Genomic DNA, 14,337 nt, shown 5'->3' on the forward strand with positions numbered 1-14,337 from the left:
ATCACGTTATCATCTCAATAGATGCAGAGAAAGCACTTGGCAAAACACAATATCTTTCATAATATAGACTCTAAACAGCATGGATATAGAAGGAATATTCCTCAACATAATAAAGGCCATAATTGACAAGCTCACAGCTAACATCATACTCAATGGTGAAATGATGAAGACTTTCCTCTAAGATCAGGAACAAGACAAGGATGCCAATTCTCTCACAACTTTTATTCAAAATAGTACTGTAATTTCTAGCCAGAGTAATTAGCCAAGATAAAGAAATAAAAGGCATGTAAATAGAAAAAAAATAAGTAAAACGGTCTCTGTTTGCAGATGATATGATCTTATATAGGGACAATCCTAAAGATTCCACTGAAAAGCTATTTATTTATTTTTTAGAAAAGCTATTTAAGTGAATAATAACAGTAAAGGATACAAAATCAACATATAGAAAATAGCTTTTCTATAAACTAACAATGAATTTTCTGAAAAATAAATAAGGAAAATAATCCCATTCAAAGCAGCATCAAAAAAAAAAAAAACTTAGTAATAAATTTAACCCAAAAGATGAAAGACCTATCGACCCTGAAAACTACAATTTTGATGAAAGATAACTGAAGAGGACACCAATAAATGGAACGATTTTCCATGTTCACAAACTGAAATAATTAATGTTGTTAATATATCCATACTACCCAGAGCCATAAAAAAATTCAATACAATATCCATCAAAATTCCAATGGTAATTTCAAAAAATAGAAAAAAACAATCCAAGAATCTTATGGAACCATAAAAGACACTGAATATTCAAAATACTCTTAAGAAAGAAACACAAATCTGGAGGAATCACACTTTCTGATTTTAACTATATTATAAAGCTATAGTAATCAAACAGTATAGCACTGGCATCAAAATAAATACATATGCCAGTGAAGTAGAATCTAGAGCCCACAAATAAATCCTAGCATTTACAGTCTGATAATCTTTAACAAGGAGCCAAGTATACTCATTGAAGAAAGCATCATCTCCTCAATGAATGGTGTTGGGAATATTCAATAATCACATGCAGAAGAATGAAACTGGACTCTTATACCACTCACAAAAATTAACTTGAAGTGCATGAAAGACTTAAACATAAGTCTAAAAACCATAAAACTCCTAGAAGAAAATATAAGGAAAACCTCCTTAGCTCTGGTCTTGGCAACAATTTTTTTTTTTTTTTTTGATATGACACCAAAAGCACTAGGAACAAAAGCAAAAAGAAACAGGTAGGATGACATCAAACTGAAAAAGCTTCCACATCACAAAAGAAACAACAAAATGAAAGGCAATCTATAGAGGGAGATAGATGCATTGCAAATGCCATTTGTGTAATAGTGCTTAATATTCAAAATATATAAGCACTTCATGTGACTCAATAGCAACAGAAATTTTAAAAATGGGTAGAAGAACTGAGTAAATAAGCGTTTCCAAAGAGGACAGTACAATGGCCAGCAGGTATGTGAAAAGATACTTGATATCACTAATTATCAGGAAAATGTAAATCAAAATCTCCATGAAATATTACCTCATACATGTTAAAATAGCTATCATCAAAAAGACAAGAGATAAAAAAAAAAAAAGACAAGAGATAACAAGTGTTGGTGAGGATGTGGAGAAAAGGGAACCTTTGTGCACTATTAGTGGGAATGTAAATTGGAACAGCTACAATGGAAAACAGTATGAAGGTTCCTCAAAATATTAAAAAAAAAAAAAATAGAACTACCATATGATCCTGAAATCACACTTCTGGTTAGATATCCAAAGGAAATGAAGACAGGATAGCAAAGAGATATCTTCCCTTCTACATTAATTGGAACATTATTCACAATAGCCAAGGTATAAAAACAACCTACATGTCCATCTATGAATGAACGGATAAAGAATATATGGTGCATATACACAATGGAATATTATTCAGCGGTGAGAAGAAAGAAAATCTTGTCATTTGTGACAACATGGATAGAACTTGAGGGCATTTTGCTAAGTAGAAGAAATCAGATGGCGAAAGACAAATGCTATATGATATCATTTATGTGTGGAATCTTAAAAAGCTGAATTCACAGAAACAGTTTAATGGTTGTCAGGGGCTGGAAGCTGGGGGAAATGAGGAAATGTTGGTCAAAGGATACAAAATACGAGTTATAAGATGAATAACTCATGGAAATCTAATATAGAACATGGTGACTATCATTAATAATACTATACTATGTACTTGGAAATTTCTGAGAAGGTATATCTTAAATGTTCTCACCACACACACACACAAAAAGAAAGAAATGGTCATTATGTGAGGTGATAGTGGTGTTAATTGAGCCTACTGTGATAATCATTTTCCAATATGTTAAGTTTATTAACCATCACATTGTATACCTTAAACTGACACAATGCCTTATGTCAATTATATCTTAATAAAGCTAGAGGGACAAGAAAGAAATCAAATATCCAAGCACCACTTAAAAAACCTAGAGAGAAGAATTTGCAGGTTTACAATTTTCTTCAATAGAATAAGGTTTTGGAAACGAACAGAACAAGGCTTTTGGGTTCAAATCTAGCATCACTGTTGACTACCATTGTGAACTTGGGTCATTCCTTGTCTCTGCATCTGTAAAATGTGATAATAATATCTACCTCACATGATCCTAGTAAGGATTAAATGGTATAGTAACTATAAAAAAACTTATTTATTAACATAAAGCAGGTAGAGGGTATTATTCTAAGTGAAATAAGAGAGAGAAAGATGAACACCATATGATTTCACTTATATGTAAAATCAAACAGACCACCAAACAAAAACAGCAGACTCAAAAAGACAGAGAACAAACTGACGGCTGCCAGAGGCAAGGGGGAATAGAGGGACAGTGAAAAATGAGTGGGAAATACAGGCTTCCAGTTGTGGAATAAATAAGCCATGCAGATGAAAGTTTCAGTCAATGAAATACAGGGGAATACAGTCAATGGTGTTGTACTAGTGTTGTATGGTGATGGATGAGGTGGGGTGAGCATAGCATAACATAAAGAGTTGTCCATGGGGCACCTGGGTGGCTCAGTGGTTGAGTATCTGCCTTTGGCTTAGGGCGTGATCCTTCGGTCCTGGGATTGAGTCCTGCATCAAGGTTCCCACAGGGAGCCTGCTTCTCTCTCTGCCTATGTCTCTGCCTCTCTCTGTGTCCCTCATGAACAAATAAATAAAATATTTTTAAAAAGAGTTGTTCAATGACAATACTGTACTATACTGTACACCTGAAGCTAGTATAGCATTATATGTCAACTGTACTTCAATTAAAAGAAAAAGAAATGGAATTTTCTTTATCCTGTATATCCTATTGTCTGTTTCTTTGCCTCTTTTAGAATAGATACACTTATGGGACTTAAAGAGAGTCCCACAGCATACCAATGGTAAATGAGAAAACAAGGTAGATCACATGCTTTAGTATTTCACAGATTTCTCCATGCTGGTATGTTAAATTACTAAGAATAAATATATAACATATAGTACTAACATTATAATTCATACAATAATTTTCATTAAGGTACACTACAAACTAAGATACAGAAAGCAATTAAAGTCGGCCAGCCAGGGAGTTTCTATCTCTTCTCATGGTATTTTCTTATGGTTGGACACTTGGTCACTTATGTAATACTCCCAAAAGGGAGGAGTAATGATTTACCTGACTGGTGAGTTTAAAAGCAAGAACTCAGTAAGGGTGACTCATTTGCTCCTTCCCTTCTCCTTGCGATTCCATAGACAACACATTCACTATTTTCTTCTAGGTCTAGTGATACAACATAACTTTATCCCTTTTCAGGGAGGCCCCTACTTCTCTGGAACCTGCTGTAACTGGATGGATAAATCTAATTTTGGCATTCAATATTTAAAGACTCATTTCCCTCATAATTTCCTAAGCCACATTCTTCCTAATACAGTATTACCAGTAATTGAATCAATAGTTTGTTTTGGGGGCTTTTTGTTTTGTTTTGTTTTGTTTTGTTTTGTTTTAATTTGGTATTCTCTTATTTTTTCAATGGGATAAAAATCTACATGAGACAAAGGGATGCTTTTTAATTAGGTTCTTTCAATCCAAAACAATGGTGACCAGAGATAGGATCTTTTCCTTCTAACAAATGATTAAATGATTAAAGGAACAATGATTAGGAACAAATGATTAAAGCCATGAATGGGGATTGTTCATTATTACTTTCTTAACAGTATATAAAGAAATGAGCCATTAATTGAGATCAGCCTGTGGTGGATACATTCTGTTCAGAGAGGCAGGATGAAGGAGTTGATGTTTCTTGCAAATTGAATGAAGAGAACTTGTAGTCCACAGCATCCTGCAATAAGAAAGTATCAGGACACCTGGTAGAAACCCCAACTTACAAAACAAATTAAGGTAAATTTTTTTCATTGATTTGTGTTTCTGTCAAATGCTGGGAAAGCAGGAAATTCAATTAGAGCACATACCCACCATTCCACCAAAGAAAATATACTAGAGTCCTTGCAAAAGCACGGGGTAACAACCTGATTATGTAAATCATTTTGTAGAAGCTAATACAAATATTTAACTTCAGAGGATTCTGCTTCAAAAACTTCAAATAATTAACAAATAGGATTAAGATCAACCCTGACAATTTCAATATTGGGTTTTGTATCCCTGCATTCAGCATTAGGATAAAAAAAATGAGGTAAGTTGCCATAGCCAACCAAGCAAACACTCACAAATATTTTATAGACATGTGAAAGACCAACCACTAGTATTTCTTTCACTGACAACTTCAAAAATCTCCATCATGAGGAAAATAATACTTGGTGTTTGTGAGAGATGTTCTTCTGTTGGAAATGTCTTTCACAAGAACATGTGACACAAAGATTCATTTTAGGAAATGACACAGAGCAAGGTTTTCATTACATGGCATCAGTCATCTAAGAGTAATGAACTGTGTTAAAACCAACATTGGACTGCCACTCTTTGAAATTACAGTTACTTAAAGAACATTTCATAACAGTGGTGTAGGATATCTTGTCATCTCTTTACATCCACCAGTACAACTGAATAACACGATTTGAAGAAGTTAAGTACTGGAAGAAAATATTTACTGATTCGATTGGATTTGGGTTCATATGAAAAAATATTTTCTAAGAAATGCACCATTATGATAGATTGAAACCAGAAAATTCCCACAAAAAATAAAGGAAGGGATGGTGGTATATCTCTCTCTTCCATATTAAGAAGAAGGTGTGGGATAAAGATGATAACAAAGCCCAGACATGTTAGCTCCCTAAAAAGTCTGCTCTATTTTGAATTACTACAGAAAATTTTTTCATAACAATCTCTTATTATGACATTATGCTGTAATTTGCTCTCTTCATTTCTTTTTGATCTCTGTTCAAATATTACCTCATCAGAGACAATCTCTCTGACCACTCTATCTAAAATGCATCTCAGCCCCACCTTCACCCCCCATCCTCATACCCTATATATTTATTATCCTTAGCCTCTTTTAATTGTCTTAGAACCACTTCTTATTAACTAATGTATTGTATCTCTTTGTTCATTTTCTGCCTTCCACCAGAAGAATGTGATTTTCATAAAACTGGTTCAGTGTCTTTAGCATGTAGAGCAATCTTGATACATAGTAAGTGTTCAGCATAAATGTGTTGAAAGACTAAGAAAATAAAAGAGATTTCTACCTAAACATTAGGCTATAGTCCTTATCTCCTTGGGGTTATGGGGATTTGGGGATCTGAACAAATGATAGCATCTAGAGCATTCTTTAAAGTAGGCCTTCCTTCATTAACTAAAATCCTCTCTGATCCTTTGATTCTGTTGAAAACAAAACAAAAACACCAGGACATTATTTTTAGAATATTAGCATCTCCAGACACCACTTGCCCATCATTATATTAAGTATTGCTTGCCTACTGAACTTGCCTACTGGTAATGCAGTAAGCCCAACCCTATTGTAGTGACACATGGATATCAAATAACCTGCTTACTCTCATATCCCTGGTATGATAAAAGCAAAGATTATTAGCAGGGCCTCAGATGACAGCACATGCCTGTGCATTCAGGTTGATAACAAGCCACATCATGAGGCTAATGTTCAAACCTTAAAATTTTTTTTCTAGAGCATTCTATAAAGTGGGCCTTACTTCATTAACTAAAATTCTCTACTAGAATATCACCATTAGGGTTATGTATTGGGGTAATGTATTTTTAAATTAATTTTGTGCATTACATATTTGAATTTACAGAATTTATTTTCCTGTAGTCACTAATTTTTCACTTTTTATCACTTCTGATCTTAAGTTAAAAAAAAACTCATAAAAAATTTAAAAGAATTAAAAACCCTCATGTTTTGTTTGTTTGTTTTTCCTTAAAGAGAACTATTAAGGTCATTGACTTATGGAAGAGAATTACTTTCCTCTGGTCCCAATCTGGCTTCTGCCATAGTTGACATGGGATTTTTATACTATTCTTGGTGTGCTTGACATCCTCTTGGACACTTGGTCTCTTTTGTGATTGCTTAACTTTGATTTATTCTACATATCTCACAGTGAGGTGAATCACCTTTGGCAATTGGAATAGCATTGCTAATAGTAGACCTGAAAAAGCCTTCTGTAAGGGCCTTGAGGAGGGGGTAACTCCTTCTCTATGAACTTTTTCATCTAGAAGGAGATATGCTCTGTTTACTTGTGTTCAGAACTGCCAGATAGAAAATAAGAAAGAGGCCTGCTGCACCTGAGATAACTCAAGGCAAGGCTGGTAGTAATTGCTATCATTCAATATTAGAGCCATTCCAGAGCCTCCAGATTTGCGTTCTGGAAAACTTAGTTTCTAAAGCTGCATAGCCCTCCAGTGAGGCCTCATTGAGTAATAATGTGCAAGAAAGATTTCTTCAGGAGTCAGACAGGGATTATATGACTGAATAACCAATGCACTTACTGTACTGACAAAGCTGGAATTATATTCCTGCCCCCAAGATTTGGTATACACTAGCAATTAATGATTTCTGCTGGTCTTCCTTTAGGTTCATGTATCTTATTTTTTATCTATTGTTCTGTACTGTGGGAGTTGGGACAGATAACTTGTCTTTTAAGCTTATGAGATCTAAGCCACGAGGAGAAGCTGTGTCTGAGCCCGCTAGGGATGATGGCATCACCAGATGTGCTTATAGGATGAGGCTTTGAGGTAGGCTTCTTTGGGGAAGGAATGAATGCATGCCACCCATAATGTATAAATGGGAAGAATGGTGTAATGGATGTTGGACAGCCAAAAAGATGAACTATTCTTAGTTTTCTCTATTAGAGGCAAGGAAGCTAAATTATTCATAATCCCAGACTCTTTTGCAGCTAAGGGGGAAATCATATGACTCAATTTGAGCCATTATGATGTAAACACAAGTTCCTAAGTTAGGTTCTGGGAAAGCTTTTAAAAGGACAGAATCAGCCAGAATGATCCGTTAGCTTCAGATCCCTGCGTCCTTTTGTTGTTCTTGGCTTAGATGGGGCTATCACACCTAGGCTTTAGAAATAACATGTATATGTACAGATAAAAGCCACCCATAAGGAATGGCACACAAGCCTTGATCCTTGAGGGCATACCACAGCATTTGCCCTTCACTATCCATCTACAAGCTTCTCATTAATGAGAAAAGAAACACCTACAAGGTGAAGCTATTCTTAGCTAGTGTGTCCTCAGCTCTTTTCTTCTTATGCTTACAGAGACATAGTCCTTAGCTAATGATTTTCTTCTAAATGCTTTGAGGCTGGCAAGAACCATAACAGCTAATATTCTTATCTGGAGCAATCCAGGAACAAGACCAGGAGATAGGCTAAATGTTACAGATTCGGAATAAGAGAGAAGTTTTATTCAACTTGATTCTCCAACACCTAGCACAGTGCCTGGCACATAGCAGGTAATAAAAATATTTGTTGATATTTATTATATTTCTCAAGAGACTGTTTTGTAATGATATACTGCTTAAAGCAAACATTAGAATTTATAGAAGGTTCAGTAACATATTTGAATGTAATGAATAACAACATTCATTGAATAATTAACATTTATTGAATTCTTTGTATAGTCTAAGCACCATGATAAATTTTTTGTGTATTTTTTAGAATTAACTCTGACAGGTGTCCTTAGTCCAATAATCTGAATATTATTATTAGAGTGTTTAAGAGATATTTAAATAACTCAACTAAGTCCACACATCCGGGTGGTATCAGAGCCAAAATTCAAGGCCAAGTTTTTCTCTCCAAACCTACACTCCTAACCACGATGTATTACTAAAATATTCTAAATCTGCTCTCCTCAAAGAAACATTTCCTTTGATCCCTCAAAACTCTTTCTGACATAACAGCAAGTATACAGAAAATGTTAGTCTGTGTTAATGGTTATACATTATTAATCAATTACCACTTACTGGATGATTTATTGTTTGATTCCTCTTAGTTGACAAATCAGTTGAATTTTTCATATGCACACATTGGAATAAGCTAGCTAGAGTGATTCCCTTGGAGAGCTTCATGTTCATTCTGGGTTGCTATTGGGAACTTATATTATTTGTAGCATTTTTGCTTTAAAATCCTGGAGTCTTTTTTTTTTTTGTTTTTATCCTGGAGTCTTTAAAATGTAGCATCACAACCTGCATCGTAGGATATTGATAAGAACAAGAATGCAGGAGGCAATCCAGTAGATACTTAAATGGCAAAAAATATAGTGCAAGTTTCACACACCCTGCAGACTGCAGGTTTATATGATAATAAATTACAGTTATCACCAGGACAAAGGGGGAAAAAAAGCCATGAAATCCAATAGCTCAGTGAGAAATCTGCTAATACAGGTGGTCAAGCTTGTTCCAATCCATTGTCAAAGGGAGGCTATTTATTTGCTTCTAGGTAGTTAAATTACAGAGCCATTTATTGCTTAAAGTTTTCTAGTACTCAGATGTGAATCTAAAGCTCTGGGCTTTAGATTCAAAGTCTGTGAAAAAAAAGAGGAAAAAGAATTTACTCCACAGACAGCATAATTGATAAGGTAAAAATCTTTCAGCAACCCCAGAAATAAATTAAGTGCCTCTAAACATTCCACTTGGAATCTCCTTACATTGTACATTGTGCAGTGTACGTGGGGTTTGGGCTAAGGGTAAAGATGCTGGCTATGATGAACAACTTCTTTTTAGAAGCTCTTTAAAATACATTCCCTTTGATAGCATCCTATTTAGGTGAGAGGTCAGCAATTGGGGTACACCTGTGTGTGTGTGTGTGTGTGTGTGTGTGTGTGTAAAAGAGAGGGAGATAGAGACTTGTGTACCAGAATGCTTAGAAACAGAGAGAAAATAGTCATAATGGCTCCTCAGTAGTTATAAAATCAATGCCAACTTTGCCTGTTGTGCAAGATGATAGTGATTTTTATCCAGCAAGTAAAACTACACATATATTTTTTTCTCAGAACACTTGAAACAGTGGAGATTGCACACCCTGTATCCATTAAGTTATAAACTGCCACAACCAATTTCCAAAACTTCTTAGTCCTTCAATAATCAAAGGTGTTCCATGATAATTTTTTTCATAAGCATTTTTATAATGATATGCTTGTCAGCTGCTTTTCAGTCCAATTTCAAGTTTTATATCTTGCATGTATCCAGCAACTACATTTTACCATTAGTTTCCTGGGTATGAGTTGTTGCTTAAGTTGCCAGGTAACTTGACTGTTTTGCCAAGTGACCTTTAAACCAAGACATGTATGTAATTTACTTATTAATTACAAATGTTAACTCCAGCCATCTTAGTTCATGACCAAATTCGAAGCTTCCAGGAACAGTCTTGAGGAGTACATTACACAGCTGAAAGAATTCAAGTTCTAATTTATACAGCTTTGAAAAACAACTAAGGTATCATAAAGGGCAATGAGTTCACCAAAGTAATCTTTGTGAGAAGTGACCCACAACCAAAGATTAACAGATAGGAGTGGTATCAGCTTGCTAAAAGACATCTGAAGTGGAAGAGAACCTAATATCCCACCTCTAGTTCTCTCAGGTTGAAACTGGAAAATATCAGGAAATGTTTGCAATCAAAATAAAATCCAAATGGCTGAAAATTTTATGGCTTGGTCATTATATCACTCAGTTCTTATGGAGATAGTGAAGAGTAAGGATATACACGAATATGACCCAGATGTATTAGGTCTAAATTTCAAGATCTGTTGGCTCTTCTACCTAACTTTTGAGAATATAGAGGCAAATAAATTCAGCAATAGTAAACAGAAAATTATTTTAAAATATATTTGCATGTGAATAAATGAAAAATGACCATTAACCTAAAACAGATATGTATCAAGCATATATATGCTATAAATGATTTTCTTAAATTTTTTAATTTTGAAAATAATCATAGATTTACAAGTTGCAAAGACAGTATAAAGAGATCCCACCACACACTTTCACCCAGTTTCCTCAAAGTTTACATCTTACATAATTATTATAAAATATCAAAACCAGTAAACTGACATTGATATGCCTGTATACTTCTATGCCATTTTATCACATGTGTAGATTCTTATAACTACCACTGCAATCAGAATTCAAATCTATTTAAAATGCTCTTATTTATTTTCTTGAATATACAGATGCATTATGATTTCAGATAGAAATTTCCAGACTACTTGTTCTACATAACAACAAATGAGTATCAGAAGTTATTAATCTCTAGGATATTATCATCTAGTAAAACTATATATAAAGACTGAAGTGAAATTCTAACAATCTAGACAATGTATGCTTTGGTTAAATTCATTTCCCTGTATAGATCAGACAACTGCATCATTCAGCTTTCAGCACTCTCCGACATGAGAGTGAACAATTTTTTAGCAGTTTACCAAGGACAACTTGCTGAGAATCATACTACTCTCAAACTTTTTATTGGTGAAAGCCTTAGATACACACACATACAAACACATACGCATGCACTTTCTTCATCAGGTAAAATAGAGCACTTCACAAGTGTCCTTAAAGCGCTAATGAGGTCGCCGTAACAAAAGAGCATATTAATAATTATATACAAAGAAACAATGAAATAAACCAGCCAGGTTCTTCCAAGCCAAACCTAATATAGGGTTTCTTGTCTTCCCTAACAAGTAAGTATAATTCAAATTGTTGCAAACTCCAATTCTGATTCAGCTCACAGTAATGAAGAAATACATGATCACAGAAGGAAAAAAAATCTAAACACTGATCTTACCTTGGCCATCTGTGCCTGCACGCCATTTGCCTTGAGAGATGCTACTGCTTTCTGTGCAGCTGCAGGACTGTCAAAATCTACAAAACCATACCCTGTAAAAACACAAAAATCTTTGTTAATACTGCATCTGTCATTTTGGTGGAAGGTGTGCTTGTGGTCACACTTGCATTCATAACTCTTGCAATTACCATAAAGGCTCTCAACCTATTGGCCTTAACATGTCAGGGAAGATAGCACAATATCATTAAACATAAAACTGCAATTCCCTTATTTTCTGGAGATTGCTTTGTGGAGATGAGGTAAACCTTAAGCAATCTGATTTGGGCTAATTTGATGAGTAAGGTAATGCATTATTTAACCACGTCCCTCTTTCTTTGGTGAATTTGCTGCAAGAATGAGGACCACAAAATGCTGAAAAATATAGAAAAGTCTATGTCTAAAGTTAATTTTCAAAATCTCAAAAAAAGTTGATGTTAATAAAAAGCCTTGATAGAACTTAAATTTATTACCAACAACCTCAACGGTGCTTGGAACACAATACACATTTGATATATAAATGTATGTTGACTGTGTAAATGAATAAAGGTTGTAAATGAGAGTCAGGGTCTGAATTGCGTTCTAGTTGATATTTAAGCCTATGCTAATGCACCACAGGACCTTGTCTCACTCAATGATAATATTAAATAAAGTGTTTTAACTCTTAAGCAATCTGTGATAGAGTAATTAAATATTCAAGGCTTCTTTTAAAAATAAATTTAAAAAAAGACCCATGTCACTTATTTATTACTTTCGTATAATCTGAAAAAGTTCCCTATACTGTTCTCTTCCCTTCTGCCTGTTTGAGTGTGTATACAGAGTGAGGCTAGAGGAATAGCTCGAATCAATGAAGCAGCATCAGTGAAAGGGGATTCTCCATGCCCATAAACTAGCTGGTGTTAGTCCACGGCTTAGCCTAGAATATTTCAGCTGCCAAGAATATTTCAAAATAAAAAAGCTCAAGAATGAGTACGTGGGCAGCTTTGTGTAGCATGTCTAAAATGTCCATCATATGTATCCTCTTCTCATCGGTCAGGCAGGGATTTGCTCTGCACTCTCATACTTGCTCCTCCGAAGTCTGGAGGTGAGCAAGCCTACTAACCACAGTCTGTGACCCACCTCCCCATCACCAAAGAAGAGCGTGAGGGAATTCAATTACCAAGTTGTTTCTTTTAATTAACTTTTTAATTTTCTCCCTTCGAATCCCTTCTTCTTTTTCTCCCTCCCAGCATGTTATCCTAAAATGAACTTGTTACACAGCAGTGTACCATAAAATGCTCTTGAAAAGCGGGGCAGAGAAGCTGTGAGTTTGTGTTTCTCATCCAAAGGGAAGCCTGTTCTGTTAAGTCCCGCTAATTCCTCTCTTCCTACAAAATTCAAACTATGTGAGTAATAGGAGTATTACCACCCACTAAGATGAGTCAGATAGGGGATATAAAAGCAGAAAGAAAGGGGAAAAAGAACAAAATAAATCAAGAAAGAGAGTCAGGGGGAACAGAGAGTAAAACTAAAATGTAGACATTATTTCCTATGTAACATGTAATGTGCTGGGTGGTTGACATGTTGATCCCTGGGGAAATGATGACATCAGGTCTTACTGGCCTCATGCCCATTCATGGATACATACAGAAACAGAGGCTCAAGAGAGGTGGCATAACTAACCCTGAACCAGCATGCTGCTTAATTGGCAGGTCCAGGATTAGAAGCAAAGTCCTCATAAGCCCTTGCCAAATACACCACACAATGAACTACTTTATAATCCCACTTTGCAAACTCTCTTGAGTAGCTCCTGAAGCCCAACAAGAAGACACAATTCTTGAAAACTCCTCGATTTTGCCATCAGGGCACAGAAGAAAACAGTTCCACAAACAGATTCAGTGCGGTTCTTCAGCCAGTACATTTATTCATGGGGTAGTTGAATTCTTAGTATCATGGGCTAAGTGAGGTTTGCAAGGCACCCCCTCCTGCTTCATGCTTTGATCAATCGTCCTCATCCATTCATATGCTCATTCTTTCATTCAACAATAAAATCCTATTTCAGGCACTTTGCCAGGCACATGGTATAAGGAGTTAAAAAGAATAGCCCACTTCCCACCCTTATGCGTTTTCAGAGTTGAGTTGAGAAATGGACATGAAATGAATAACTGCACAAATGAGTCTATAATTACCAAATGGTAGTCCTTCCTTGAAAGAAAACAAAAGCATATAAGATAGAATCTAACAACAGATTGCTCCTCATTGAAAATTAAGGAAGCAGTAGCAAGAAATGATTTGCATTTCTTAAAATATCCCTCCAACTGGCTTCTGCTGAAAATTGAATGGTTATGGAGAAGGTGGGCAGCAAGAATGGAATCAGGAGTAGATTTAGAGGCTATTACAGCAATCCAGACAAATGGTAGCCAGCAATAAAATGGAGGGGATAAAGTGAATGATTTGAATCATACTCTGGAGGCAGAATTAGCAGGACTTAAAGTTAGATTGACTAGTTTGGGAGTAAGGGAGATACAGATGACACGGATTACTACTGATTTTTCAGCAGAAGCCACTGGGTGGGTGGCAATGTGATTTACTGAAATGGGGAGCCTGGAGGAGGATCCAACAGGGGAGAGGGAAAATTAAAATATCGGTTGAGTCAGAAACGCCTGTGAGACATCTAAGTAAAAATGTCAAGGAGCAGTTGGATATATTAGGCTGGTGCTCAGAAAAGAAGATAGGATTGGAAATATAAATTAGGAGGTCAATAGCATAAATATGTGATTTACAGAGATGGAAAGAGACAAAAACACCTAGTGTAAGTAGAAACCAAGGGCCCAGGTTTGGAGCTTGAACAACTTCAGTATTTAGGTGTCAGGTAATAACATGAGATTGCAAAGGAGGCTGCAGGAGAATCAGAGAGGAAGGGACTTTTGAAAAGGGAATAGGATGTCTCAAAGCCAAGGGAAGAAGATGTTCCAACGAGAGATAAATCAATTGTCACGTGCCCCTAACAGTGTGAGCAAGATGAGAGCATGCAAATGTCCAGT

At 35.5% G+C, this 14,337-nt stretch overlaps 1 protein-coding gene across 25 annotated transcripts in view; it reads right to left on the minus strand.

The window, feature by feature from the left end:
- The window catches only part of RBMS3 (RNA binding motif single stranded interacting protein 3), a 1,278,291-nt gene that overhangs the window by 390,532 nt on the left and 873,422 nt on the right, over window positions 1-14,337 (minus strand). For all 25 annotated transcript variants that reach the window (XM_072726630.1, XM_072726631.1, XM_072726632.1 and 22 more), the window contains one exon: window positions 11,279-11,370. In XM_072726630.1, coding sequence (XP_072582731.1) covers window positions 11,279-11,370 — 92 coding nt within the window. The remainder of the gene's footprint in view (window positions 1-11,278; window positions 11,371-14,337) is intronic.

The sequence above is a fragment of the Vulpes vulpes genome, chromosome 11, assembly GCF_048418805.1.
Source record: "Vulpes vulpes isolate BD-2025 chromosome 11, VulVul3, whole genome shotgun sequence".
NCBI lineage: Eukaryota > Metazoa > Chordata > Mammalia > Carnivora > Canidae > Vulpes > Vulpes vulpes.